The sequence below is a fragment of the Emydura macquarii genome, unplaced genomic scaffold (genome assembly GCF_026122565.2).
Source record: "Emydura macquarii macquarii isolate MOO-44397 ecotype Brisbane River unplaced genomic scaffold, CSIRO-AGI_Emac_v2 contig_2428, whole genome shotgun sequence".
Lineage (NCBI taxonomy): Eukaryota > Metazoa > Chordata > Testudines > Chelidae > Emydura > Emydura macquarii.
Genome location: NW_027132565.1, coordinates 114,767 through 142,616, shown reverse-complemented (window position 1 = coordinate 142,616; position 27,850 = coordinate 114,767). Strand labels below are relative to the sequence as shown.

Genomic DNA, 27,850 nt, shown 5'->3' with positions numbered 1-27,850 from the left:
CCCCAGGGGCTGGTTCCAGCCACCGGAGATTGTCCCCACCTGGGCTGGGAAAGGAGGGAGCTTTAATGAAGGTCTCTCCCCAGCACAGTCAGGCAGAGGCCGATCTCATTTGCCCATCCGCACTCACCCCCTGCCCTAGCTGGCAGCGACTCTGGTCTGACACCAGTATCACTGAGATCGGAATCCCACTCAGATATCAGACCCAGACTCTGGTCAGCCCTGCCATGTATAACCCAGAAGGAAGGTGGTGTCATTTCTCGATTCGTCTCTTTCCACTGTAGATCACGCCACAGACATTCATCACGTTGCCCTCGGATCTGATTTCACAGCTATTTCCTCCGCCTTTTCCTCCCCGCTAAAACCAAAGTGCCTTGTCCTCATTGTGATTTTACCTCCGAATATCTCCCACACCTTACCTACCCTGAGGTAAACAACAAAAAAACCACCTCTCTCAGTAGCGAGGGAAAGGCCCGTGGGCTAAATTCACCCAGGGACTGGGGTGTCGTGATGCTGAGTGTCGCACGGGCTAACTTTTAGGCACCTAGAAAGTCACGGGAACACCACTGTGATCCGCAAAGTGGAGTAAGGTGCCTAGGGAATAGGGAGAGACGGGAGCCTGAGAGTGGGATCCAAAAACGCCAGCCCGCTAGGCCAGGAGTCGCCGAGCACGGCTGTGTCCTAAATCCTGCCCCTCTCATGGAGTTCGGTGCCTACGTCCCCTCGGCAGGGAAGCGCCGAGCTCGGCCTAGTGATCTAGAAATGGGAATCCTGCTGACTATCAGGCAGCTCAGGCGCCTACATTGTTTCTTGTGAGGATGAGCTAGGCAGGCACCTCACTCCACATAAAACAGCTGGAGAAGGATGGGGCCCACCCGATCACTTTTAACCCCATGGTTACCACACTCACCTGAGGGGTGGGAGACCCCCACTCAAACCCTTTCTCCCCTTCTGTCTGAGGCAGGAATTGAACCTGCTCTCCAATGTCCCAGGTGAGTGCTCCAAACACTGGGCTAGAGGTTGGATAGCAACATCACGATCTCCTTCTCCCACCAGAGTTTGAACGGGACCTGACCCAGCAGAGGGCATCTCAGCACACCAATCGGATTGTGCCCAGAATGCAAGGTAGGCATTCACCTGCCTCATTCCTTCTTCCTGGAGCACTCTGGGGTTTAAGTGGGAGACAGGTGTCTGGACGCCTAGACCAAGGCAGCAGTCGGGGTTGGACTAGATGACCTCCTGAGGTCCCTTCCAACCTTCATCTTCTGTGATTCTATGTTCAGAGGCAGAAACTAAGGTTCCTTAGGCAAATTCTACCTTGGAAATACAGGTGCTGAGTGAGTTTTGGGACCTACAGGGTTCATCAGGAGTTTTACATCTCCCAATGGAGTCGAAACTGGGACTTGGGTACCTAAGCTCAGACTTCTGTGCTTAGCATGGGGTTTGGGTGAATCTGGCCCTAAGTTTCTCTAATGCAGCCATCACATGTCGCGTAAGCACCAGGGTTTGTTGGATCTGAAGAATGCCCGTGTCCTCCTCCTTTTCAAAACACTTCTCCGACTTGTCGGCAAACCCATCCCACACAGCAAACGTGAGCAAGCTCTTGCATTAAGTAGCCGCTGATATCAACAGACATATTTATAACATTCTCCTACCCCCTGCCTTAATCTCTGATTGTCTCCACTGTCAATCTGTAAACAGGCAGTGGCCTGCCAGGTGGCTTCCCAGAGTGAAAACATCCTATACAGCTTCAGAAACAAACAGAGAGCATCTGTCTAGCAATCACAGCCACACCTTATTTCTGGAGGCTTCTGCACCGGGAGATCAGCCCATCACCTTGCACATGTGCTGAGACGCATCACAATGTTTGATGTGAGCTGAAAACATGTTTCCTACGCCTGTGAGGGTGTGTCCTCACACCTTTGTGAATATCACAGTCATGAGCTCATTAATATGACCCTATTACTGTAGGAACGGGATAACAGACAATGCTGTCTGTCTAAGTTAAATTTTCCCGGCAGTGCGTAGTTAGTAAGAGAGAAAATGTATATAACATGTGGCTGGTGAGCAGGTAGAGGCTGAGATCAAAGAGAAATCTTTACAGTTTAAAGCACCAAAAATGTGGGGTGCTGTGGTATACATCTTGTGGACAAACATACTTATTTATTTTTTTTAACAATACGCACTTAAATGTGCCTTTTGTCTATGTCATCCTCAAAAGGAGAATAAAAATAGATACAGACACATCTGTTTTAAACTTCATCTAGGGCAGCTCACTGGGTGCAACTCACAGAAAATCAATAAGAAAAATAACCAGAGCCAATAAATAAATAAATACCACAACTAATATTAATAAATAACAATAAAGAAACACAAACTTCTGGGAAAAAAATTACTGGTGAAATAATACTAATAGCTAATTACTTTAAATCAGAGAAGGTGCTGTATTATAGTTTAAAATTAGCCATTTGCACACACAAAGAAAACGAAACACCACAGACATACTACTATTTAAAGCAAAATAAACAACAACTGACCAAAACTTAGTACACCTTTTTTTCCGTAGCCGATTGAGCCGGTATTTCCATTCCAGTCAAATCAAAACCCAATCAAATTCATACAATCTGAGAATTCAAAACATTTTTAAGATGCTGAACATTTTGTTCCTGAGCCAAGAAAGTACTTAAACCTGTGCTTATCTTTAAGAACAAGTAGTCCCATTGACTCTACATGTGCTTAAAGATATGCTTAAAGCTTATAGATAAGCACATGCTTAAGTGCTTTAATGGAGCAGGGCCAGAGCGCTCAGTATCTTGCAGGACTGAGTCCCGTAACATCTATAATTAAGCTATGAACTAATAAAGCTGGCACAAACTGGGCCAGGTCATAGCTACTCTGATTAAAAAAATAAAATAAAGGTAAAAATAAACCAAATTAAGAGTTATTGAAAAAGACAGTCAATGATGAGCTGACCCAAATCAAAAGGTATTGTACTGATTCCTTGAGACAGCCAAAGAGGGATTCAGGTAAAGGTTCAGGGAACAAATTCCACGAATGAGGGCCTTCTCGGTTCTGGGAGCTACCCATGATCCGGTCCATTTAGAACCTCTGTGCCCATACAGGACAGACCAACAGTCACTCAAGTACCTGAGGCATTGATAATTAATAATTTACATCTTCTATCTAAGGGACAGGATTTGGCAAATAACTCTAGGTATATAAAGGCCTATTGATAAGGGTCAAAGCCTGACCATGGATGTTGCACCTATTTACTCAAAAGGGAGGAGCACATCAGTATCCAAGGGCAGAAATTGATACTAAGACACTGTTTTTAAAAGTAGTTACTCCCATGTACCAGTCTATATAATGATCAAATGACAGGAAAACATTTAGGGACGGAGTCTCACTTACATTGTGCCAGTTCTGTTCAATACTTTAATCAATTATTTAAATAATGGCATAGAAAACACACTTATAAAGTTTGCAGATGATACCAGGCTGGGAGGGATTGCAAGTGCTTTGGAGGATAGGATTAAAATTCATAATGATCTGGACAAAGCGGAGAAACGGTCTGAAGTAAACAGGATGAAAATCAATAAGGACAAATGCAAAGTACTCCGAGTAGGGAGAAACAATCAATTGCACACATACAAAATGGGAAATGACAGCCTCAGAAGGAATACTGCGGAAAGGGATCTGAGGGTCATAGAGGATCACAAGGTAAATATGAGTCAACAATGTAACTCTGTTGCAAAAAAAGCAAACATTAGTCTGGAATGTGTTAGCAGGAGTGTTGTAAGCAAGCCATGAGAACGAATTCTTCTGCTCCACTCCATGCTGATTAAGCTTCAACTGGAGTCTTGTGTCTAGCTCTGGGCGCCACATTTCAGGAAAGATGTGGACAAGTTGGAGAAAGCCCAGAGAAGAGCGACAAAAACGATTAAAAGGTCTAGAAAACGTGACCTCTGAGGGAAGATTGAAAAAACTGGGTTTGTTTAGAGAAGAGAAGACTGAGAGGGGACATGATGAAAGTTTTCAAGTACATAAAAGATGGTTACAAGGAGGAGATAGAAAAATTGTTCTCGTTAACCTCCGAGGATAGGACAAGAAACAAAGGGCTTCTATGGCGGGAAGGGCAGTTTAGGTTGGACATTAGGAAAAACTTCCTAAGTGTCAGGATGGTTCAGCACTGGAACAAATTGCCGAGGGAGGTTGTGGAATCTCCATCGTTGGAGATTTTTAAGAGCAGGTTAGGTAAACACCTGTCAGGGATGGTCTAGAATCTAGATAATACTTAGTCCTGCCATGAGAGCAGGGGACTGGACTACATGACCTCTTGAGGTACCTTCCAGTCTTATGATTAAGGGCTCTTTTACGTGGCTCTGACTGTGTAACATGGGCCCTTACAGTAGGCATAAACATCATTTCCTCCCAAGTCAAGGCCCCTTTATGCCGACTGAGTTGCATAAAAAGGACTTTGTATAAATGAGAATCGGATTCCATGTTTTTTTAAAAAAAATAAACTTGCTTTTCACGTAGGAGCACATAAATGAATGCATTTATCTTTTCTTTTTGCATTTACAAACCTCTAAAACCAGATGAAGCCTTTAAAAAAAAAAGTGTACCAAAATATCATTTGGGTTAAGATTCTTTAATCCAAAAAATGCAGCCTGGAGCAAATCTCTCTGCCTGAAAGATAAGATCCTAGTGGCTGGGCTATATAAAATGAACTGTTACAGAGCCTTTAACCATAGCAGCACTGTTATGCAATGGAACTGAAACAATACGTATTTCCATAAACTCACTCTTTCAAAATTCGAGAAGTGAGATATATTAAAAGAGCCATTGCACTAGTTTTAATTATGAATTAAATTGTCACAGCTGTTGGAACTCTTGCTGCCTATCATGTTAACAACCTGAGTGTTTAAAGTTCTTAAACACTGACATAAGACACACGGTTAAAAATGTGAAAACATGTGCTTACACAATACAGTGTAACGGTTCAGTATATAACATACTGTTCTATCAATTCTTTATGTGGATTTTCCCCTAAAAAAAACTTAAAGCGAACACAACTAATGTTTTAGACATCTTAAGACAATTCAATACAACCACCCTGGAGTACGTTTCTAGCCCTCTTACTTGCAGAGGAAAACTTTAAACTGAGACCCCACCATAACTGAAGCAGCAAGAACTACCTGAGTCTGCAGAGAGACTATTGATAAAAGCAGCGATGGACCTTTTTTTTTTTTTTTGCCACGCTCAGATTGCTTGCTGCTATTTTTTCTTTCTTTTTCGGTGATGATGTTAAATCTGAGAGACAGGAGATCCCCTGTGACGGTCAGGAGAAGCCATCCTTAAATTCTAAAGCGCTATGAAGGACGTAGTCGGAGGATTTAGTCCTCAATTGCTGAGAAGGTGAGGCTGAGCAGAGCTGAGAAGGAAGGCGGGGAAGCCAACAGGCCTGGCCAGCCCTGAAACCAGACTGACATCAATCATCCAGTCCAGAAGCATTCCCCATCCCCATTTACCACACCATTGGCTGGGGACAATGGAGACTGTCTCTGCCCCACTCATCAGGGATGTCCCCAGGGAAATCAAAGCTAAACTGGGACTGGGGATGCTGACGCTGCTCTAAATTCCTCCTGGTCGCTGGCTCCCATTCACCTCAGCTCCCTGGGTTTTCTGTGCTGGTTTTTGCGACAGGATCCCCACGTCCCTCAGGGATTAGCTGCGTTTTTCTACCTGCCTTAAAATCTTGCTCTGTGGCTGGTGCCTGCGGGGAACCAGCAACCTGCTGGGCTGGGGCTGAAATGCGGCAGGCTGGGATCTGAGCATGGGGGGTTAGTTTTTATTTCTTCCTTTGGAATATTAAAGCAGCCCTGAGCTGCTCAAACTGCCAGAGCCCTTTGTCTTGATATTGATTAAAAATGGTCTTTGAAGGAGTCGGAGGCCATCTTGGAAGTCTCTTTGAGGTGTTGTTTCTGCATCACTGAGCGCCTCTGATTGCAAAGCTGCCAACCCTACCGGCTTTAGGTCTGCGGGGATCATCCACCATCTGCACGGGGCAATCCTCTCTGGCTGTCACTTCCCATCCCTCGGCTTCTTGTCCAGGGGGAGTCAATCTGCCTCGAAGACATCCTAGACAGGAGGGAGGAGCGGCCCTGTCTAGGGGGCACTGGGATGCACCGGGCCTTTAAACACACAGCGCTGGGAAATGGGAGCTAAGATCCTGGGAAGGGGAGGGGGGGGGCAGCCCCTCTGCCCCACAGCCTATTATTGCAACCACTGCAGCTGGCTCAGCCCGTCTGGGCGGACTTTGATCCCCTCTGCCCCTCCCTGTTCCCGGGTTTCCCCCTCTCCCATGTCCGGCAGTGCTGCAGCCGGGTCTTACCCCGCTCCTGGCCCCAGGCCTGATCTCGCCCCTTGGCCCCTCTCCTTCCCCCGCCTCCAGCGGCCGGACCCTCCTCACCCTTCACTTTGGCCCCTGCCCAGACTCTGTCCCCCCCCGATTTGCCCCTTTGCCCCCCAGGAAGAGCCGGGCGCTGCTTCTCGGCCCGGGGGGCCGGTGCGGGCGGGGCGGGGCGGGGCAGCGGATCTCCCCGAGCAGCCCCGGTTCACACCGCACGGGCACAAAGCAGCTGCAGGGTTTGGGGGGCGGCGGATGGGAACGTGATGAGCCCCCCCGGCTTCCTCCCCCCCGGGGCCGCGGTCCCAGCCGCAGCCCGGCGCAGCTGCTCCCCCCGCCCCGCAAACAAAGGAACCGGCGGCAGCTTCCCCGGGCGGGGGCAGGGGGGGAATCGCAGCCAGCGCCGCCGGGAGCAGCCCGGGGCCAAACCCGCCCCTGCAGCCGGGCTGGGAGCGGGAGGCGCCGCTCCCTGGGACAGGCGGGGTGGGGGGGGGGAAGGTCTCTCTCACCTTCCCTGCGAGCGGGGCCGGGATCGGGGCCGGGAAGGGCCTGGCCAGGCTGGGGTCTCTGCCCCGGGAGAGGCTCCTGGGTGGGGCGCAGCGGGGATGTCACCGCCCCAGTCACCGCCCGGCTGCAGCCCGGCTCCGGGGACCCAGCAGCCGCCGCCGGGCTCGGATCTCGCCGGGAGCCGGACCCGGAGTCTCCCTCTGCTGCCGCCAGTCTGTGATTCAGTCACTTCCTGCTGCTGCCGGGACCGAGTGACCCCCGCGATCGCTCCCAGAGCCGCATCCCAGCAGCTCCTGGGTCCTAGCGATCAAGGAATCGCACGACAGACACACAGACACACACACACAGAGCCCTGGACTCTCGCCTGTCTGTGCCTCAATCCTTCCAGCCCTGATTACACTTGATCCCTCCAGGCTGGGGGTCTGGCAGGGAGGGGAGTGTGGGGAGTTGATTTTGGCTGGGTCTGACGGAACCATGCACCCCTCATTGTTAATTCTTTTTCAGGGAGCCTTTTGTGGACAACTCAGCACAATTAAGGGCTGATCAGCTAGACGCAACGTCAGGACCCACGATCCCAGTGCCAGCCCAGGGGGAATATCTCTGTAGGGCAGGACTATTGATGGAACTGGCTTCTGGGAGAGGATGTCTGGGAAGCTGGGAGGACCTGTGGCTCGGAAGGAGGTTCAGAGAAGCTTCAGCTGCCCCAGGGGAAAGTTCAACTTCGTCTGAAAAGAAAAGGATTGAATTAACCAACGTCAGAGCATTTCCTACCTTGTATTTCTGGGCAGCCTCCTCTAGACGAAGCACCGTGAGATCTGTGCTCTGGGGATCCCCAACAAACCGCACACACGGCTTCCCCGTCCTCTTCACAGAACAGGTTGAGTTTCTCCTGGTGTCTCTCACACAGATTCTCCTCACTAGGATCTGATTTTTTCTACTATATTTCCCAGCGGCCAGTTGAGCCGGAGGCTCCCTTTCTGGCTCCAGGCTCTGCAGACAGGACACTCCAAGGCTCCATCGTCTTCCCATTCGTCACAGCAGTGAGTGATGCAGCCCTGGCAGAAGTTGTGCCCACAGTCCTTGGTCACGGGGTCTGTCAGACACTCCAGGCAGATGGGACATATGGTTTCCTCTCGAATTCCCTGCCCAGGAGTTGCTGAGGCCATGGCTGCTGGGATCTCCAGTGGTTTGTCTGGCCTCTTCCTTTATGCTGCGGGTGGAGGGTAGAAAAAGCTCAGTGAGAACCACGTGGGGGGGGGCAGCAGGACCCAGGGCAGGGAGAAAGGGAGGGGAAGCTGGTTGGGATGGAGAAAAGAATGAGGAATGCCCGTTTCACACTCACTCTGGAGAGCTGGGTGTCTCTTCATAATGGGGGCTGTAAGTCTCTCTCCATCCCAAGGCCCTCTTCCTTCCTTCCGCACCCATGTGTGTCCACACTGGCCCTCTCCGTTGGCTAACCCTGAACGGATCTGAGCCTCTCCCCTTTCAGTGCACAGAGCAGCCCCTTTAATGAAACCGACCCAACACATACCCCACTGCAGATCTTGCTAGAGCCTATCCCAGCTGCCTGGACACTGAGGGCTGAATTCACCCCAGGTCCGAGCGGAGCTTCCCGTCCCTTGTGCCTCTTCTGTGGTGGGGTGCTGGAGTGTTTAGTGTGACCTCTGCATTTCACCACCCTCTGCACAAAAAGCCGGGGGAGAAATTCCCTGTGATGACCCCTTCATGGAGAGTCCCCCAAACCGCCCAGTGAGGAGCGGTTTTATCCCCACTCAAAAAAGGCCACAGAGCCCATCCCTAAACCTGGTGAATCTCCCGTGATCTGCAGAGCTTTGGCCCATTTTCATGTGGCCCTGTGTCTCTGCACCAGCTTCCAGCTGGCTCCCAGGCAGCATTGCTCAATGGGACCAGCATCACCAGGAGTCCACCCCACAGGAGCTTTCTAATTTGGGTAATCCTGGCCTCAGAAACAAGGGCTGTTAAGCAGGACGCAAGGCTGCCACTCCGCTATAGTTAAGGTAGAATTTAAAGACATAATTTAATGCATGGGCTCCTGCAAAACAGACCAGATGGCGTGCTCCCTTCATTTAGAAAAACAATGCTGCAGTTCGTTTGTGTTTGTAACCTTGGCTGATAAGAAAAGTGATTGTAGCTGTATTCTAACACCGCTATAAATGTATGTTAAAATCTGCCTGGAGGCGGAGACCCTTTACTGACCAGAGAAATCTCTCACAGTGGCTCTGCCCCTGCATTTCTTTGTACTTAATACAAATAAAAGCGTCTCGTATCTCCGACGAGCCTCAGCTAAAAACGCTGAGTGAAGCTTCGTTTCTTCCACATTACGCAGGTGTGTTTCTCAGATTTGTCGAAGACCCCCTTGAAACTTTACTCATCCGTGTACATCATTTTTAAAATATTACTCTAGGAAGGACAGTTAAAGTGTGCGAATTAAACAGTTGTAGAGAGTATTCTTTTTTTAATATGAAATGACCACTACATTTACTGTTTTATAGCAGCATATACATTCAAATTGGTCTAATGTAGGTAACATAGCAGAGTGGGAGCTCTGCTATAGTGACAGTAGAGCCTTGCACACTGTTTAACAGCCATCGTTCCTACGGTCCAGAGCCACAAATTGGAACTGAGCCCGGCTCCCATTTAGTTTGGTAATTAAATATGAATTGGGCCAAAGCCGAAGTGCAAACCACTGTATAGTCCAGCCTTTTAATAAGGGGGATGAAATGCAGAGTTCAGGCTAACCACCCCAGCAGCTCCAACACAGGGACAGCGTGAAGGTCAGCTCAGGTGTGGGGCGAATTCAGCTGTCAGCAGCCAAACTCTAACAAGCGCTGCCCTAGAGAGTACACGGAGTCAGTTATGTTCCAGGGGGTTGCTTCTGTACACTAAAAGGCGAGGGGCTCAGATCAGTTTGGCTTTGAGAAATGGAGAGGGCCAGTGTGGACACAGATTGGGTTTGCAGGAGGGAAACAGGGCTTGTAACGGTAGCCCCCACTCTAGAGAGATGCCCACCCCTGCAGAGTGAGTGTGAAAGAAGCGTCCCCCATCTAGGCATTGCTGCCTTCTCTTCTCCATTCCTATCTTGCTTTCCTCACCTTCTCCCAGCCAGTCCCCCTCCCTTCCCTGATATGGTTCTCACTGAGCTTGTTCTCCCCTCCACAGGCAGAATAAAAAGGCAGGTCAGAAAAAGCCTGGAGACTCCAAGAGCCATAGCCTCAGCACCTGCAGACTGGGACATGCGAGAGGAAGCCACGTGTTCCATCTGCCTGGAGCATCTGACAGACCCGGTGAGTGTAGACTGTGGGCACAACTTCTGCCGAGGCTACATCACCCAGTTCGGTGAGGCCTGGGAAGAACGTGGATCCTTGAAGTGTCCCATCTGCAGATCCCAAATTCTGAAAGGAAACCGCTGGCCCAGCAGGCCGTTGGGAAATCTAGTGGAAAAAATGAAACAAGTGGCTGTGTGTGTGGGGGACTCAAAAAGACCCTGGATCTGTTCTGTGAAGAGGACGGGGAAGCCGTTTGTGTGTGGTTTGTGAGAGATCCCCAAAGCGCAGATCTCACACAGTGCTTCTCATGGGGGAGGAGGCCCAGAAATGCAAGGTAGGAAACACTCAGGAACTTCAGCCCTTATGAATACAGAGGTGCTCAGGGTCACAAGAGCACATTAACAACTGAGCAACGTTATGCGACCACAACCTTAGCAAAGTGTTTTCTCTGGTGAAATCACAAGTCCCCAGAAGCAACAGATCACCAAGAAATGCCAACAGACTCATCGTATTAACATGCAGGCTTTTCTTAGAGGTGTTTTGATCAGTGAGGGATTAAACCCCTGGGACGCTACCTGTTCTCTCCAAACAAGTTCACAAGAAAAAAAACTCATCAAAATGGGAGAAATGCCAAGTAGACAATGACACTTTATTTATTGATAATTGTTTTCCATAAATATGAGGACATCATGTAACTCGGAAGTGAATATTTAACCACGAGAAAAGACAAAAGTTGACAAAATTTGTGCCAAGCATTTTTAAGGCACAGAAATGGGCTCCTTTTTTCATGAACTAAAGAAATAAGCGGATGAACTATGTGATGAAACACGGTCACTTTCAATAGAATTTCCCAGTTTCACAGTCAACCTCCTTTTTTCTCTTACCTTTTCACTAGGGTGACCAGATAGCCAGTGTGAAAAATCAGGACAGGGGTGGGGAATAGTAGGCGCCTGTATAAGAAAAAGCCCCAAATATCGGGACTGTCCCTATAAAATTGAGACATCTAGTCACCCTACTTTTCACTAACCTTCACTTTTATTTCCCCCTTCCCTGGGTTCCTATCTATCGGTCTCTGAACCTACAGGTGGCTAAGAGGCCTCCTGGGTCATAGAGGACAGAGACAAACACACTGACCAATCATTGGGGCAATGAGCTTGGCAGGTTCATCTTGATGACTTCCTGCTCTCTATGGTTTTTACAGTCCAGAGACTCCTCCCAGAGACCCCGCAGGTCATCGACGCTAGGGATTCTGATTTCAGGGTCTTCAGTTGGATACTTCCTTCCATGCCTCAGTGACAAAGGCTGAGCTGGGATCCCCCCCTTACCCAGAGCCAGGGGCAAAGTCTCTCTCCAGTAAAAGAGGCCAGAGGGAACATGAAGATCAGGGTCTGGTTATCAGCATCAAAAAATGCCACCTGTCCCTGTTCACAGTTGAGACACACCCGGATCCTGCGGGGGCTATGCTTCAGGGGTAGGGGGGTCTTCGGGGACGTGAGAGCCTGGAACTGATCTCCATACAGCCTCACAGCCCAGATCCCCCCCTCGGGGTTTAGGTTTGACATGAACTCTCCTTTCCTACTCACAGACTCTCTGGCTACCCCCACCGCCCAGTGCTTCCCGTCCCCTGCTTCCACCTCCCAGTAACAGCTGCCCGAGGTGAATCTTTCACAGCCCAGCACGCAGCACTCGTAATCAAATCTCTCAGGGTTGTTGGATAGATTCTGCTGAGTGTCTCCCTGTCTCACACTTTTCCCATCCTTAGACACGACGAGTCGGGGATGAGCCGTGTCTGGATCCAGGGTCACGTTCGCTGGGGAGAGAGAATCAGAGCGTTAGGGGCAGAGCGCAGCCCTGGGGGAGGGTTTGAGGGTGTCAGTGAGAGAATCTGCCCCAGCTGGGGAGTGAATCAGGGAATCTCCTTCCTCCAGGATGGATCCAGGTCTGAGGTCTCCAGCAATATGCAGAGGAAATTCACTCCCCTGAGAGAGATGGGTCAGTGGCAGAGTGAAAAGATCAGTTGAGCCAGGCTTACAGTTCAGAATCCTTCCCATCCTTTCTCCCCACGGACAGGTGGAAGAGCCTGTTATGTAGGAACTCCATGTCCACCCCTTCCCAGTTCTCTTTGACACAGATGACCACCCTCTGCAGTGACCCCTATTTATCTTAAATCTCACAGTATTCCAGCGACCCTTTTGTTGGAATACATTACAGCGCGGCACCGCTGAAATGTGCTTGTTTGAGAAACGCCACCTGCCTGAGGTCCTCCAGTCATAGACAGCAACAGAACTCACGGTACCAGGATTTGCCGTGTCCCAGATTTCACGGGTCAGTAGTAGGAATACATTCCATACTCTTCCAGGACCATCACAAAGATATGATGGCTCAGAACTTACCCCTTTGGTAGGGAGGATGTGAAGAAGGTTAAAAAAAACCCTAACAAAACAAGTGCATGAAAGGAATGATAAAGAAGAAAGAGTGTGGGTGCATAGATGCATTTGTGGGGGTGGGTGGGAAATGTTGGGACACAAAGTACTTTCTTCAGCCTTGCTGTCCATCCTTCTGCCCCCAGTGTTTTTTTAGCCTCATTCACTTGATTCTTGAGGCCTAGCGCCCTCGAGGGATACAGGGAGAGAACACTGCTCAGTTCTGAGTGGAAACATATTTTTCCCCTCCCCATACCACCTGATGTTGCTTTTGTGTCCCAACATTTCCCGTAGTCTGTTTTTTTTTTTTTTTTTTTGCCCACCCAATTATGCCCGCAACAAAGAGCATTTTACCCACCCCTGCTTTTATGGCAGTGGATCCCAGTCCCACAGCAGGGCTCTAGCTTGCACATGCAAGCAGAGAGGGCAGAAAGACGAGCTGCTGTGACATAGAGAGATACTGTGGTCTGATTGGATCCAGCTACAAAACCCGTCGGTCCTCATGGTGTCCTGTGAAATACAGTATTTCCTGCCCCACTCCATTAACACATACCAGGAAAAGGGGCAACATTTTGGGATCTGAACAATGGTAATATATTAACTTTAATTACCTGGGTGTGTGAGGACTCTTCTCCATCCTGAAACCAACCACAAATTAGAGATGAGAAATTGACTGACCAGATACTATACTAATAGAGTTAAATACTGTAGAAAATGATACACTGGAGGGGAAATTAGTGTGCCTGAACATTTACCATAGTATAAATAACAGGGCTGATTTTAAAATGGAGATTTCATCCTAAAGGAAGTTCCGATATTTTGAATTGTGTCTTGAGTTGGGCCATAAGTTGAAACATTGAAACTTTTTGCAGAACAGACATTCCTGAACCAAAACAAAGCATCTGAACCCGAGACAAACGTTTTGTTTTGGGTGGGTTTGATGGTTATCTAGGTCTGCTCAGGCTGCTGCACTGGCTCATGGGAGTTGTCGTTCTGCTGCCTCTTGTCCCCAGAATCAGGCAGAGGAAAGACCACAGTACATTGTGGAAGATGTAGTGCATAGGGGAGAATGCGGACATACGGCTTCTGTTGTTATAAGGAAGAGGGAGAAAAAAATGTTCTAGTTAACTTCTGAGGACAGGACAAGAATCAATGGGCTTAAATTGCAGCCAGGGCGGTTTAGGTTGGACATTAGGAAAAACTTCCTAACTGTCATGGTAGTTAAGCACTGGAATAAATTACCGAGGGAGATTGTGGAATCTCTGTCATTGGAGATTTTTAAGAGCAGGTTAGACGAACACCTGTCAGGGATGGTCTAGATCATATTTAGTCCTGCCTTGAGTTCAGGGACCTGGATTAGAAGACTTGTCGAGGTCTCTTCCAGTCCTACAGCTCTATGATTCTATGAACTACAAATCCCACTGAATACTGCAGTGGTTCAGGCAAGCACGAATTAAGGTAGACCCAACCCAAAATACAATGGTTCATTTTGATTTTCTAGTGGGAAAAGCTAAAAGTTCTGGCAGGATCAACACCGCCCTACGGGAAATGTCCATTTACTTTAACCCAGAATTTTCCATCAAAAACATTTTGATGAAAAATTCCTGATCATTCCCAATATATAATCAGCAATTCTCTCACAGAGGCTATACATTTAAACAGACTCGTTGCTTTGTTGGGATTCTCATTAACTATATAAATAAATATTAATAAATTATCACAGTTTGCTATCTGATGCACTAAAACTGCATGAGGAAATAGGCTTGATCATGGTCTAGTTGAAGGCAGTGGGAGTAGCATTTGATAATTTTAGGAGCAGAAACTCCATTGAAAGTCATGGGAACTTGCATTCCTTATTCATAGATTTCAGAGTCAGAAGAAATCCACGTGATCAGCTAGTCTGACCTCTTGCATAATACAGGCCAGATAATTTCACCCTGTTATTCCTGCGTCAAGCCCATAATGTCCATATGAGCTAGAACAGATCTTTTAGAAAGACACCCAGTCTGGATTTAAATACTTAAGCACATATGAAAATCCCACCCTTGAGCCATAGTTGTTTCTATGTGTCTTCATGTCCTTACTACAAAGTTGAAGAGGTTTAGCTGTTCCCTTTCCCTTACATGTTTTACCTGATGCCTTTACTACATGACTTTGTCAGTGCTTAGGGTGAGGCTAACAAGTCACTTTTATCCAAAGAAGACAAGAGTTTTTCAAATTACTTTTGATGTGATTTTTTTCATGCTTCATATTATCCCACATTAAACAAAACTGCCAAAATCCTAAACTAAATAACTTCCCCTGCCACACACACACACACCCCACACACACACACACACACACACACACACACACAAAGCCATCAAACAAAGACCCTCATGAGGATACAAATTTGTGCAAAAGATATTTAGTGGAGAGGAAGAATGATACTTACTAAGTTCCGCTACAAGTTTACCTGAAAAGCAAACAAAACCAGATATACTTTATTGGTCATTGTGTGGTTTACTTTTTGTTCTCTGCAGTTAAAGGAGTGTGTTCTTCATCGGCAAAATGTATCCCTGGCTCCCTACACTGTTAAAGCCACGCACAGGAACAAGGAATTCCCTTAAAACACTACATGAACACAGTTTAGGACTGGAGGACAAAGCACACTCAGCCGGAAGGTAATCCCACATTCCTTCTCTGCCCCTAACATCACATGTCTACCAAGAAGAAACACATTCCCAGACTCTGCCCCCTCTCCAGAGACCAATGATTCACCATGGGCTGCCAGCAGCAGGTGGGAAACGACTTCGCTTTGGGAGGGACGTGCACAGGAGCAGCTCGAGGGCATGGAAGGAGAAGGCAGAGAGGCAGCGTTAGCCTTTCTCTGCTTTGTCCATCAAATTAATCTCCTCTGGTTTCCAGCAGGAAAACTCTTCTCTGATGGTTTGTAGGCAGTTGGTCAATGGAGAAGGAAGGAGTGTTCATACATCTCTTGACCTCTCTCTCTGCAACTTAATTGTCCCCTGGACCTTTCTTCTCTTCTTAGATTCCTGCTTGAGACCCACATAGGGGATCCCAAGGAGAAAAGGCTACCCCATCTCCACATCATGAGCCTTTGGATGCCCATATGGGAACCAGGATGCTCATTAAAGTATTTTCATCCCTGATGAGACTGTTTTGATTGCTGGGACGTGTCAGGTATCTGGATACCTGATCACACACCATGTGAGGTACTAATATGTCCATTTTACAGATGGGAGAGCTGTGACCTGGAGCCTAAATTACTTTCCCGAGGCCACACAGGGAGGCTGTGGTGGAGCAAGGAATTGAACCCGAGTCTTCTATGAACACTGGGTGGTATTCTGTTATCTTCTTTCCCATTTGCACTATTTCATTGTACAATGCCTTACCTTTTACTTTGAAGAGATAAATACAAAGGCCAATGGAAACAAACAAAACCACCACGATCATCCAGAGAGCCACCATCCAATGGGAGACTTTGGGGAAAAAAGAATCTGAAACATAGAATGCCAGGAATTTTCTTACTTGGGAAGCAAGGGCAAAAGTCACATGATTTAATTCCAAGTTAGTACGTCCATAACAGAGTTTGTGTGAGAGGAGCTTACATATATGTCCCTGTCTGATTGCAGAGATCAGAAACGGAATGGTTCCAACCAACAGAGATATAAGGGAGGTAAATATCTGAGTAAATGAGCATGGCTCAATCCACTGCTGTTTATTGGTGATATTAGTCAATGTTCAGGAACATTAAAAAAAATGGACCCAGTCATTAAGAAAAAAATATTTGCAAGGCTAGTATTACTCTCATTACTTGAGTGACTCACAAGTCATCTGCACATTTGGAGATGAAGTACCTCATTCATTAATCACTGTTATCCCGTTTAATAATTTTAGTCAGTTTTTGGCCAACGTCATGTGACGTGGGATAAATAATGAATAGGTTTTTTAACTTTTCAAATCACCCCATAGCAAAATTAATTCCCACAGAGAAATCTTGGTCACACTTTATCTAAATATTCCCTTTATAGAGAATTTATATAAGGTGAATTTCCTGAGTTTCTAACTTTAAAAAAATAATGTGTGTGTTCTTATGATGTGATTTTCAAAGGGGTATAACTGATTCAGGCTATGTCTACATACTGACGGCTGATCGACTTATCTGAATCGACTTATCTGGATCGACTGGTCGGTGAAGACCTGCTCAGTCGATCCAGAAGTCGACGTACTAAAACCACCTCCTCAAGTGGCGTAGCGCTGAGTCGACAGGAACTTGGTTCCCATCGGCACAGTGCAGTGAAGACGGCGCGCAGAAGAGAAGCACAGCAGTGGACGGGAGTTAATGCAAGTTCTCTGCGTAGTTTGCATAACTCCTGTCGACCGCCGCCGAGGTAAGTGTAGAACAAGCCTTAGACATCTAGCTCCCATTGAAAAGAATAGGAAATGGCCTTTTACTTCCTTCAGCACACCCTTTTGAGAATCCCTGCATTTAAAGGTAACAGATTTCTGAGGAGATTTCCTTAACAAGTTTTATTTTCTCCTTAACTCTTCTAAAGAGGACCTCCATTCCAGTGAATCTGCCTCTTAAAATATCCTCGTTAGGATTTAACATCAGCACCTCAATGATCAGAGGTAGCATTCTAGTTTGATGCTTACAAAAAACTTGAGAACATTTAGACAGTAGAGCTTGTGACAGACTAAATAGCAAGTGTGAAAAATCAGGACAAGGGGTGGGAGGTAATAGGTGGCTATAGGAGAAAAAGTCCTGGCTATCGGGACTGTCCCCATAAAATCAGGACTTCTGGTCACACTAGACAGACTGGAGAGCTGACGGGGGCAAGTTGTAAACTCTTTTTTGTTTGATGAGTGACATTCTGACTGCAACTTCCATGTAACCTCCACTTGCATATTGTAACCTCCATATGGATGGAGACACCCAGGGTGTGTTAGAAGAAACCAGACTGGTCCTGCCAGGACAGTTATTCCGGACACTAACTGAGGGATAACAATGAGAGAGCATCATGAGCTCTGATTGTCCTTCAATGAAGGGGGACCATCCCTGGAACTATGGATCTGCTACAAAGAAGAGCCTGGCTGAAGGGAAATGCGTTTCCAGGGGTTGGAAAGGAAGTTCTGCAGCTGCTCAGCTAGGCACATGACAGAGCGGGGCAGAAACATTATTTTAGAACACGATCTGCTCCAGCCTCAGCCTCTCTCCTCAGCTGAATATTGCCAGACAACAGCAAGGCTGCAGGAAGCAGTGGGACCTACCCACCTCACACACTGATTGACCTGGAACTCACAGATAGGGTGAGCATAGACTTGGGCAAGAGCGTAGAGCGTTTTTCCTGAAGAACTGTAACTCTTCTGCTTTGAAAGTAAAAGTTTCTGTGTTTAATAAACTCCTGTGCAAAGCCTGTGTTCCTTGCCACATGATTCCCAACGGGTTAAACTACAAACCCGGGTGTCTGCAGCTAGGTGGAACTCTAGGAGAACATGGCTGTGGAGGCCTCAGCTGGTTTGGGAACCTCAGACTGTTGTCGTGTGGTGTCCCAAGGAAGGGTATCAGGGAAAAAGGCTATCCTTAGGGGTGTGACTTGAGTCCTGGAGGCTAGAACCAGTGCCTGGACTCTACCCAGTTCCAGATGGCTTGGAAAGTCATGGGATCCAAAAGGCGGGGTCCATTTATAACAGATCTGTAATTTTGCCCCAGTGAGGTCTGTAACAGAGCTAATGATGGTACTGCTGAAAAATGGCAAGCCATTTTCTAGGCAGTTTCGAATGGTAAACATTATTTCCATGCCCCAGGGATGAAAATGCAATGCTCTTCATAGCTCCCAAATTTTTCACAAAATATTTTTTCAGAAAATTTCAAGTTTTCCTTCTTCACTGCTTTTGCCTTTTCCTTTTCGCCACTGGGTATGACCAAATGTCCAGGGAATTTCCTCCCCCCCCCCCCCCGTCACTCCACTTTTCCTTTTTCCACACTACCTTTTCAAAACTTCTCCACCTTCGAAAAAGTTAGAGTGGAAAGTTGTAGGGCAGTTTTTCATTTTTCCTTGTGCCACTCTGTAACTTCCAACCCTTCATTTCCTTCACTTCCATTTACATACTTTTAGGATACATTTTAGGGAAAATATAAGTGGTCAGTGTTGTTTGTTGTGTTTAGCAGTGTAGTTTAATTAGCATAGAGACTCAATATTCACTTATTATTTATATTATATAGGTGCCTAGAGACTCCATTGTGTTAGGCATTCTAAATACATATAATAAGAGAAAGCCACCGTCGCAAAAAATTTACAGTCCAAATGTGCAGAGCAGACAGGGTGGTAGAAAGGAAGGTTGATTATCCCCACTTTATAGATGGGGATTAAAGCACAGAAGAATTAAAGGATTTAACCAAGACATTTCTAACAGAAATGGGATCTGAATCCAGATCTTTTAAATCAGAGGCTAGTTTCTCAGCCATGCAGCTAATCTACCTCTTTTAGTTAACCAGTTGCGTCTGGGTGTTGATAATTAATTTAAAGTGTGGCATTGATTGCAACTGACCTGACACAGAAACTGTTGATTCTTTCTCTTGGTTGAGGAAGGTGTTCCGGATACAACAGGACACGTTCTGGTTTGAATGTTCCGTGACAATGAAAGCGGTCTGTATTTCAAACAGGCCATTGTCTCTTTGGAATGTTGTTTGAGAGACTGAAGGTAAATGTCGCCCACTGAGATCTCTCCACAGCACTTCGGGCTTTGGGTACCAACCAGTTGACAGACAAACCACTCGGATCCCTCCATCCTGATAACTCTCCACAGCGATGTGTGGATCAGAGCCGAAACCTGCAGGAGAACAGGGTACATCCCTTATTCCTATATGCTAATTTATAGACATACTCCATATAAAAGATGGAATTTTAAGCCATCAATAGATTCCCAGTGATCATGGTCAGAGTAAATTATGTGAACACATTAAAAAGGAAAACTGATCGGGAGGGGGACATACTACCTTCATGATAGTGTAACGGGTTACTGTTAGGTCCATTTGTGTAGTGACTGCTCCTAGAATGTAGTTCAGGAGGTTAAATTACTGCACCCCAGACCATCCTAAAAGATACAGAGTGAGTAAACTCAGCCCCCTTTGTCATGTCATCAGATTAGGGATAAAACCACAGGGACTGAGGACTTCTGTGAGCTAAGCACTCATTGCTTGCTCGGTCGCTTGTGTGTGTTCCTGGAGAGAGGAAGCGCCTGTGGCAGTGAATTGCCTGCAGGCTCTCTGTGGCCATCCCTGCATCTGAAAATAGGGTTTGGGAATATTTTGCAAACGGATGAATTACACTAAGAATACACTCGACTGTCACCAAATTCTGCTCCATACCGGCAACTGGTATGGAGCAGTTGTCTTGAAAATCTGATTCCACTTAGCAAAGGGCAACAATAACCTTGACTACCTGCAACATTATGTGTTTCATTATTACATGAGTGAGACTGTAAGGTTCTTGAACAGGGAGTTTTGGAAAAGAGTAAGAGAAAGCGACAAAGCCTTGGCTGGGATGATTTAGCTGAGGTTGGTCCGGCTTTGAGCAGGGGGTTGGACTAGATGACCTCCTGAGGTCCCTTCTAATCCTAACCTTCTATGATTCTATGAAAAAAATATATTTTGTTTTCCCCTATCCATCTTCTAGTGAGATGTCCATTTGTTGCCTGATCTTTAGACTGATCCTTGATCCCACATAGCTTGAGACGTGTGCACTTTAGAGACCATCCTTTTCTTTGTGGCTTATAGCTAAGAACAAAGAGTTCTTGAACTTTCAGTCATTTGATGTATCTTTTGTAGGGAGAGTGTTTTTAAAGGGAGAAGCCCCGTTCAGGAATTTTCTTTCAGACGCCTGACTGGACCAGAATGTGCATTCAGAGAACATTGCAAGCCATCATTTTCCTCATCAGGGGCTGTTGCGTGGGTGTGTGTACAGAGAAGAATGTACATCTGTGCTAGATCTTCATGTTGGTGTCACCCACTGGTCAGTGTATGTTATGCATCTCCCTCTGTGCGTGATCCAGAGAAGAGGGGAGTCTATTACAACTCCTAGCTACCGAAGATCATCCCTTAGCTCAGGCTGTACAGACTCACGTTTTCGGCTCCGAACATCCCTGGCAGAGGCCAAGAGGGCAGTTATCATACTGATGCTAATTCAACCTGTACTTTTATATGTATTTATTGGACAGTAGTTTCTCATGGCTGTAGCATTCACTCCTCCTGTTTTACTGTATATGTTAAGGCCTTGAGGGCGATTGCAAGACATCACTGATTGCAGCGTCACTCGCTTGCTTTTGACATTCATCTCTATAACTTTTATCCCTATCGGAGGACAATGTGGATGTCTCTCTTTCTCCCAGTGGTTGGAACTTTATGAATGGACTGACTGGCTGAGTGAAGGAAAGGCTGAAATGGTTTTGGTTGATCCGGGAGAAAGATTCGTAGTAACAAGTAAGAGTTGTGTCTGTACCTGGATCCTGCTTTTCCAATATGACAATATGTCCCAGGTAGATTCTTTTTTTTTTTTTTTCTTAGTTTCACAAAGAGCAGTGGTGGCCCATAGTGTTAGTTTCATATAGGGCTGTAACCCTTCTTTTCTGATGCAGAAAGACAGAGGCTGAAAACTCTCAGCTGTTAGCACAGCTCATAAAACACCAGGTCTGCTGCTGTTAGGAGAAAAGTCAGGGAGTTAGGGGGAATTTTTGGTACTGAATAGAACTGTTTGAAAAATGATTTTTTTCCCCCTACAACAAATGTTTCATGGATTTTTTTTTTGTTTGTGTTTGAAAGTTTTACTGAAACTTTTTACCCAGCCAACCAATATTTTGTGTCCATGAAATCCCTCAAAAAATGTCTTTGCAATTACCATTGTGATTAAAATAGCCATTTTCCAGGGGGCGGGAGTCAGTGGAAAAATATTGACCAGCTTTACTACTGATATACAAATAATAAACAAATAAACAAATCCAAAACAAACTACCATGTCAAAAGGAAATACCACATAAGCTACTGAAATGTGTGGAGCGACCACACCAAACACAATGACTGACCTGCAACCTTCAATTCCAGTAGGGCTTCTCCATAAAAGAGACTTGATCGAATGAAGCAGCTATATAATCCTTTATCAGAGAGTCTTATGTTGTGTATTTTCAAGTCGACACTCCCATTGGAGAGGCCATCTTTCAAAAGCTCTGTCCTTCCCCGATAGTCGACAGACTGAGACTCATTCTGATCCTTTCCATCACGGTACAGATGCACAACAGATGAGGGATGGGGCCGGAACCATTTCACCTCCATGTTTTGAGCATTTATTCTGGGGGACAGGTGACAGGGTAATAGAAATGCCTCACCCACAATAGCAGTGACAGGGTGATCAGATGCAACCACTGAGAACTTGGCTGTGAAATGTATCAGAACACAAAGGAAATAAACTTAGAAAGAATATAATGATTTGATGTACATTTCCAAAATAAGATATTCAGTAGTTTAGATTATACATATTTTATATTCCATATTACACACACACAAACTACATTAAAATAGCATTATTAAGGTTTATGAAGTGTGATTGTGGCCTAATGGTCCCAGGATATTAGACTGATAAGACGGGAGAGGTAATATCTTTTATTGAGCCAACTTCAGTTGATGAGAGAGACAAGCTTTTGAGCTAACAGACCTAAAGAAGAGCTTTGTGTAAGCTTGAAAGCTGGTCTCTCTCACGAACAGAAGTTGGTCCAGTAAAAATATTACCACTCCCACCTTGTCTCTGTGCTATTGAGGTTGCATAATATAGCAGTCAAAAGACAGGAAATACCAAAATTAAGTTGCCCTGACAACCTACTGTCTCTTCCTTTATGCATGTTTTGTTTGTTTTTCGGTTCAGTGGCTGAACTAAACAATTTTTAAAATATCATTTTGGGTGACTCAAAATGAAAAGAAATTCTCATTTTTTCAGCAAAAGAGTAAAATAATAATTCTGCTCAAATCAATCATTTTTGTTCAAACTGAAACAAAGTACTTAATTGTGTTTTCAGCTTTTAAAAACTTTTAAAAATGCATTAAGTTTTCATAATTTTCAAAATGAAATAATTTCAGAATGAAAAATCAAAACGTCGTGTTTTGAAAATGTCTCACCAAAATGTTTTTGACTTTCAAAAAGAAAAAAAAAATCTCCATTTTTTTGGTCCAAATCTGTTCACCAAAATTGACCTGAGTTTGCAAACAGTTTCAGCCAACCTGAAACTGCATATTTGGCAAAAAAAAAAAAAAAAAAATGTTTTGCCAACAATTCACCCAGTCTAATGATGACACAGTCTTTAATTAGAGGATCCTATACTATTTTATCCATAGGACCCCTGCCACAGGTGATATCAGGAGATATGAAGAGGATAACATGATGGGTAGATCCTAGGACCTAAAGGAGACAGAAAGAAGGTAGAGATGTCACTTCTTTAGTTATTTCATTACTGATCTCCATATATGTCCTCTTTTCTCTCATTCCTCCTAGCCCCAAAAGCAGCATGCTCTGTGCATCAGATAGAACCAGCCCAGGTAAGTTGGGCAAAGTGACTGGAGGACATTTCTGGGATGGTAACAGCTGTCTTCACTAAGTTTTAGGCCCCAGAGTAGTTCATTCACTTTACATTGGACGTTTTTGGACCCTCAGTTGCTTCTGTCTCCTCATGATTACACTGTACCTGGGGTACATCTGCAGACCATGTGGAAACTCCAGCTGGGGCAAACTGGGGCATCCTGTTTGCTTAGCTGTGCTCCTCAGAGGGAACACCTCATCCCTGAGCTCTGTGTTCTGCTTCCGTGTCCAATATATTTGTGAACATAATTCAAGGAGTTGGCTTTGTTTTTTTGAAGAACGATGTGATTTGGGACCACGTCCCCTTGCAGACCACCTCTATTATCCTGCAATACCAGGGTGGCTGGGATTAATGGGGGTACTTGAGTTTACAAGCCACACTGCTCTTAATTAGAGGAGAATGAAGGCAGGGTATCTTCAATGAAAAGCAGTCCACTATAGCACTCACAGCCATCCTTGGCCAAAAAAGGGACAGCTCTCTTGACCCTCTGGTCATGGTGATAGGCCAGTCAAATCTCCATACACTTTGAGATGGCAGCAGATGAAAGGGGCTATAAATGGGTTAAAGGCGGTGTGGGAGATGGAGAGTTATTTGTCATGAAGGGCTGGGAAATAAGGAGAATATTATTTATTATTATTGATCCAGTTTGGTATTTGTGTTCGTGTGCGTATCTGCAACTCAGGAATGGAACAGGCACATTTCACAAATCAAAATAAGCACCAGACGGCATTCCTACCTGATTCCAGCTTATGGATGTGAGAAATAATGAGGAAAATGGTCAAAGCCATCCGAGTAGAGCTGGTTCTGGAGCTGCAGCAGAATGAGGAAATCTTCATCTTTGTTGTAACTTGAGTTGTGCAACAGGAGTTGAGGGGGGAAGCAAAAAAATGAACAAACATTTAGGGCCCGATCCAGATGGAAAGGCCTCCCACTAACTTTGGATCAAGGCTCTAGTGATCAATACAATCAAAGCAAACTAGATTCTTGTGGTTGAGAGGTAGAAGGTTACCAATAGGATGTGTTATATAAAACGGGGATATACACAGTTAAGTAAATTCATTTTGATATTCTGGAGTGACACCACCCATATTAAAGTTGAAACTGACTTTCCGCTATGAACCCACTGTGTTGCCTACATGTCCATCCATGCCCATTCACACACGTGTGCACGTTCACAAAAAGATTAGCTTTAAAAAAAAGGCAGGTTAGATCCAGAGACAAATATGTTAATTAAAATATACGCCAAGGCTCCCCCTTTTTCAACACCAAATTTGTGATATTTGTTTTTGATGACACCAGGATTTCTTCCTATGGCTCAGCGCTAGCCAAAGCTGTAAATAAAGCAGTGTATGTTATTCAGGCAGCGCAGGAGTTTTTGAAGCACGTAAGGCCAGATCAGGATGCCCCACAGATCTGCAATGCATGAATTTTAATTTTCCACTTATCACAACCCTCTTTCTCCCCATATTCTGCATAGGCCCGTCTGGACGGTTCAGGTCCACAAGGAAAGGAAAAAGAAAACTGGGGGGTGTAAAAAGAAAAACTGAAAACAAAATGTTTGTTTAAAAAATATTTGATTAAAAAAATGGAAAAAATCCATATTTCAAACAAAACAAACATTTTAAAATACAATTTCACACCAGTCGTTTTTTAAAACGAGTGTAGCCTGGTGACACGGCCCAGCAGGGGCGTCGCGACCCTTCGTCGGGCCCAGGCTCTGAGGAAGGCCACAGCGTCTTGCTCTAAGGGAAAAAAACTAGCAGGTTACGAATCTTTAGCCCCAGCCCCGAGGCGAGGTGGGCTAGCAACGTAGTCTGTAGCCCCCGGCCCCCAGGCAGGACGGGTGGGGCTGGAATCTGTGGTTCCAAGGCTCAGCATCCTCTGTGGCAACAGGTCAGAGGAGACAAACACTCCCGGGGTGGCTAGGGAAGTGGGGAGGGGGACGCAGGCCCACCCGACTCCACTGCATCCTGGCCCAGGGCCCGATCAGTGGCAAAGAGGCTCTGCCACTGGATCAGCGGGGCTCCAGCCGCAACACGCCGACACTGGTGTGACCACAACTCAGCTAAACTGTAGTTGGCTGCCCCTGGGCTACTTCCTCCCACCCTGAACCCAGGTACCTGGAGCCAGGGGTCTTCCTCCGAGTCGCTGGGGTAGACGGCTAGCGGGAGTCCCACCAGTCCCTCACCATCAGCCAGCGGCAGGTCCGGGAACTCCCCGGGGCCATCAGCAGATGGCAGCTCCTCCAGGTCACAGGGTGCCGGTGGGTCCTCCGGCACGCTGGGCTCAGGCAGCACCAGTGGGTCCCCAGCGACAGGCAGCTCCTCTAGGTCAGGGCCGGCCTTGGGGGATTTCTCTCTTGGAGTTTCTCCCTTGGTGGCTCCGGTCAGTGGAGTGTTTGCTATGCACAGCCTCCGGGAAGGCACATCTTTCTCCAGCAGCAGCTTCCCCCTGACTGAGCTGCTAGGCAGGCCTTTTGTACTTCCCCTTCCTGTCCTGGCCCCGCCCCTCCGCTCCCACGGTATTTGGCCTGCAGGTTTGTGATCTGCCCAGCCGGGGCGTCATGACCCTTTCTCGGGCCCAGGCTCTGAGGAAAGCCACAGCGCTTTGCTACACTAGCTTTACTGCTATCGATTTGCTCATGAAAACTCCCCTTAAATGGTTTTTCACACAGTAGACGATCAGTCACACAACCTCTTTTTGCCTCTTTTTTTAATCATGACATAAAATCCCTGTTCAGCAACTCTCTTAAATACTCCATAAGCTTTAGGCACACGCTTAATTCCCACTGTTTTCAGAAGAAGAAAAGGTTTCAATTTTCTGTTTCATTTGATTATGGAAATAATTACATTATTTTTTCCCTTTGAAAGTATCAGAAGCAAAAGAATTCAGTGCCCCAACCAGATTTAGAAACCTGTAATAACAACAGGCAAAAGACACTTGGATTTTGATGCAGTAAATTTCTTCCTATACTCCAAATATAGGAAGTTATTTTGTTACAAATCTCCCTCAGTGTACTTGAATAAAACACAAATGAAATAAATTACTAGTTCAATAGGCTGCACGAATCTCAAGTTACATTTCTATGAAAAGAATCTGAAATGTATTTTAATGTAAATCATTTTGAATATACATGTAATGTTCGTGTTTACATAGAGTAAAACAAACATCCCATGATTATTTAATTTTTATGTTAACAATTTGTCCACACAATAAGCAGTGTAAATTAGGGGTTATAAAGCAAGGGTTTCTGATCTTTTTTCATAGAGAGGTGCAGACCCCTATGAGTCGTTTTGAAGCCGTTAACCTACCTGATTTTTTCTCCCGGGAAGTTTTAAAATATTCAGGATGTGACCAGCCTCATTCGTCTTGCTCCAGTTTTTAAGTGACTATTTCAGTAAAGCAAGCTGCACAGCTAATTCTGGACTGACTATACAATAGCTGCCGAGTTTTCTCATAGCTTTTCCGTGCCCTTTTTAAAAGAAATATGCTCCTGTTCCAGACTGATAAAGGTGCTTCCCTCTTGCAGCATTTGCCAAATTGGAAAGTGAAACTAATGCACTACCGAGAAAGAGGCAGTCATTTCAAACTCCCTCGTGTGGGGGAGGTTAGAGTAATCTCTTAAAGAAACAGCCATGGACCTGCTGAGCTGGACGTGCCTGTACCAACAGACTCAAGCATTCAGGGGCCCCAAGAGATGATCTGAATACACTCAGGAAGGATTCTGGAGAGACTCTCTCTTCTTGCCTTTTTTGTGGATTTAGAAAATTGAAAAGAAGCCAAAACAAAACAAAACTATGTTAACGTTGAGTTAAGGGTTCCCGATGACAGCCAGTATCCGCCCAGGACCACAAGTTCATCAAAAACTCAGGCTTCTGAAAACAAGGAAATACAGAGTTAAGGTACACACCAGTGCAAGCTTAGCTCTGGCCTACTGGGACTGACAATAGTCACTGGAATTATCTGCTTGTCCTCCAGCTGCAGTCACTGTGTTAGGTGTAGCTGTATTTGAATGACAGAGGAAGTAGGTGGAGCCACTGTGATTGTGAGATGAGATCTGGGTCTGAGTTCACCCTCACCGCCTGCACGTTCTCAAAGAAAAACGGTGCTCATGTACCAGTATGTATCGAATGCTAAACCGTTTCAACAGTAGGTGTCACAGTGTATAAAATACCTTATTTAAATAAACCTCAGCCATAGCTGGCAAAGCATTGAAGGACCTTACGATGAACACAGCTGGTGTGTATAAAAAAGCTCTTTGGCCAGGCCAGATCTGGTGCAGGGACATGACATGGTGTCAGGAGTAAATTAAGGACACACACACAAGGAGAACAGCAACAAAGTTTGCAGGATTTCATCAACAGGCTGTTCTTCAGTGCCCCAGGAGAACTTCAGTATTGCTCAGCCTTCACAATAGGCAGACTGCAAACAGTACTTTGCAAGATTTTGAATTGCAAACCAACTCCACCGAGAAAGGGGAGATACACGGGTATCTTCTTTAATTTACTCTATGGGGAAGCAAGCAGAGCATATCTTTAAATCTTTTGACTTTACTGAAGACAGATGACCATGGAAGGGTTCTGGCTATGTTTGATGCATGC

At 45.9% G+C, this 27,850-nt stretch overlaps 1 protein-coding gene and 1 pseudogene across 3 annotated transcripts; one reads left to right on the top strand and one right to left on the bottom strand.

Annotated features, from left to right (window-relative positions):
* Positions 1 to 27,850, top strand: part of LOC137162545 (zinc finger protein 208-like) — a 220,664-nt pseudogene that overhangs the window by 105,766 nt on the left and 87,048 nt on the right.
* Positions 10,827 to 26,663, bottom strand: LOC137162529 (butyrophilin subfamily 1 member A1-like). Of its 3 annotated transcripts, none has more exons than XM_067562417.1 (8): positions 26,561 to 26,663; positions 23,986 to 24,096; positions 21,708 to 22,055; positions 19,179 to 19,460; positions 16,019 to 16,123; positions 15,058 to 15,078; positions 13,235 to 13,261; positions 10,827 to 12,010 (listed from the first exon to the last, which is right to left on the bottom strand). In XM_067562417.1, exons 2-8 carry the CDS (start codon positions 24,083 to 24,085, stop codon positions 11,490 to 11,492), a joined length of 1,404 nt encoding a protein of 467 aa, XP_067418518.1. In that variant the 5' UTR covers positions 24,086 to 24,096; positions 26,561 to 26,663; the 3' UTR covers positions 10,827 to 11,489. The 3 variants fall into 3 exon arrangements, with proteins under 3 accessions (XP_067418518.1, XP_067418517.1, XP_067418516.1); XM_067562416.1 differs by lacking the exon at positions 26,561 to 26,663 and adding an exon at positions 25,370 to 25,476; XM_067562415.1 differs by lacking the exon at positions 26,561 to 26,663 and having other exon boundaries at positions 23,986 to 24,803.

Bases quoted from the DNA above. Each gene is read 5' to 3' on its own strand.
- LOC137162529 (XM_067562415.1), bottom strand. From the start codon at position 24,148: ATGTTTGTTCATTTTTTTGCTTCCCCCCTCAACTCCTGTTGCACAACT. The intron at 22,056-23,985 runs GTAGGAATGCCG...TACATTTCACAG, and splicing joins CATCCATAAGCTGGAATCAG to CCAAGTTCTCAGTGGTTGCA. The intron at 13,262-15,057 runs GTAAGTATCATT...GGTTGGTTTCAG, and splicing joins TAAACTTGTAGCGGAACTTA to GATGGAGAAGAGTCCTCACA.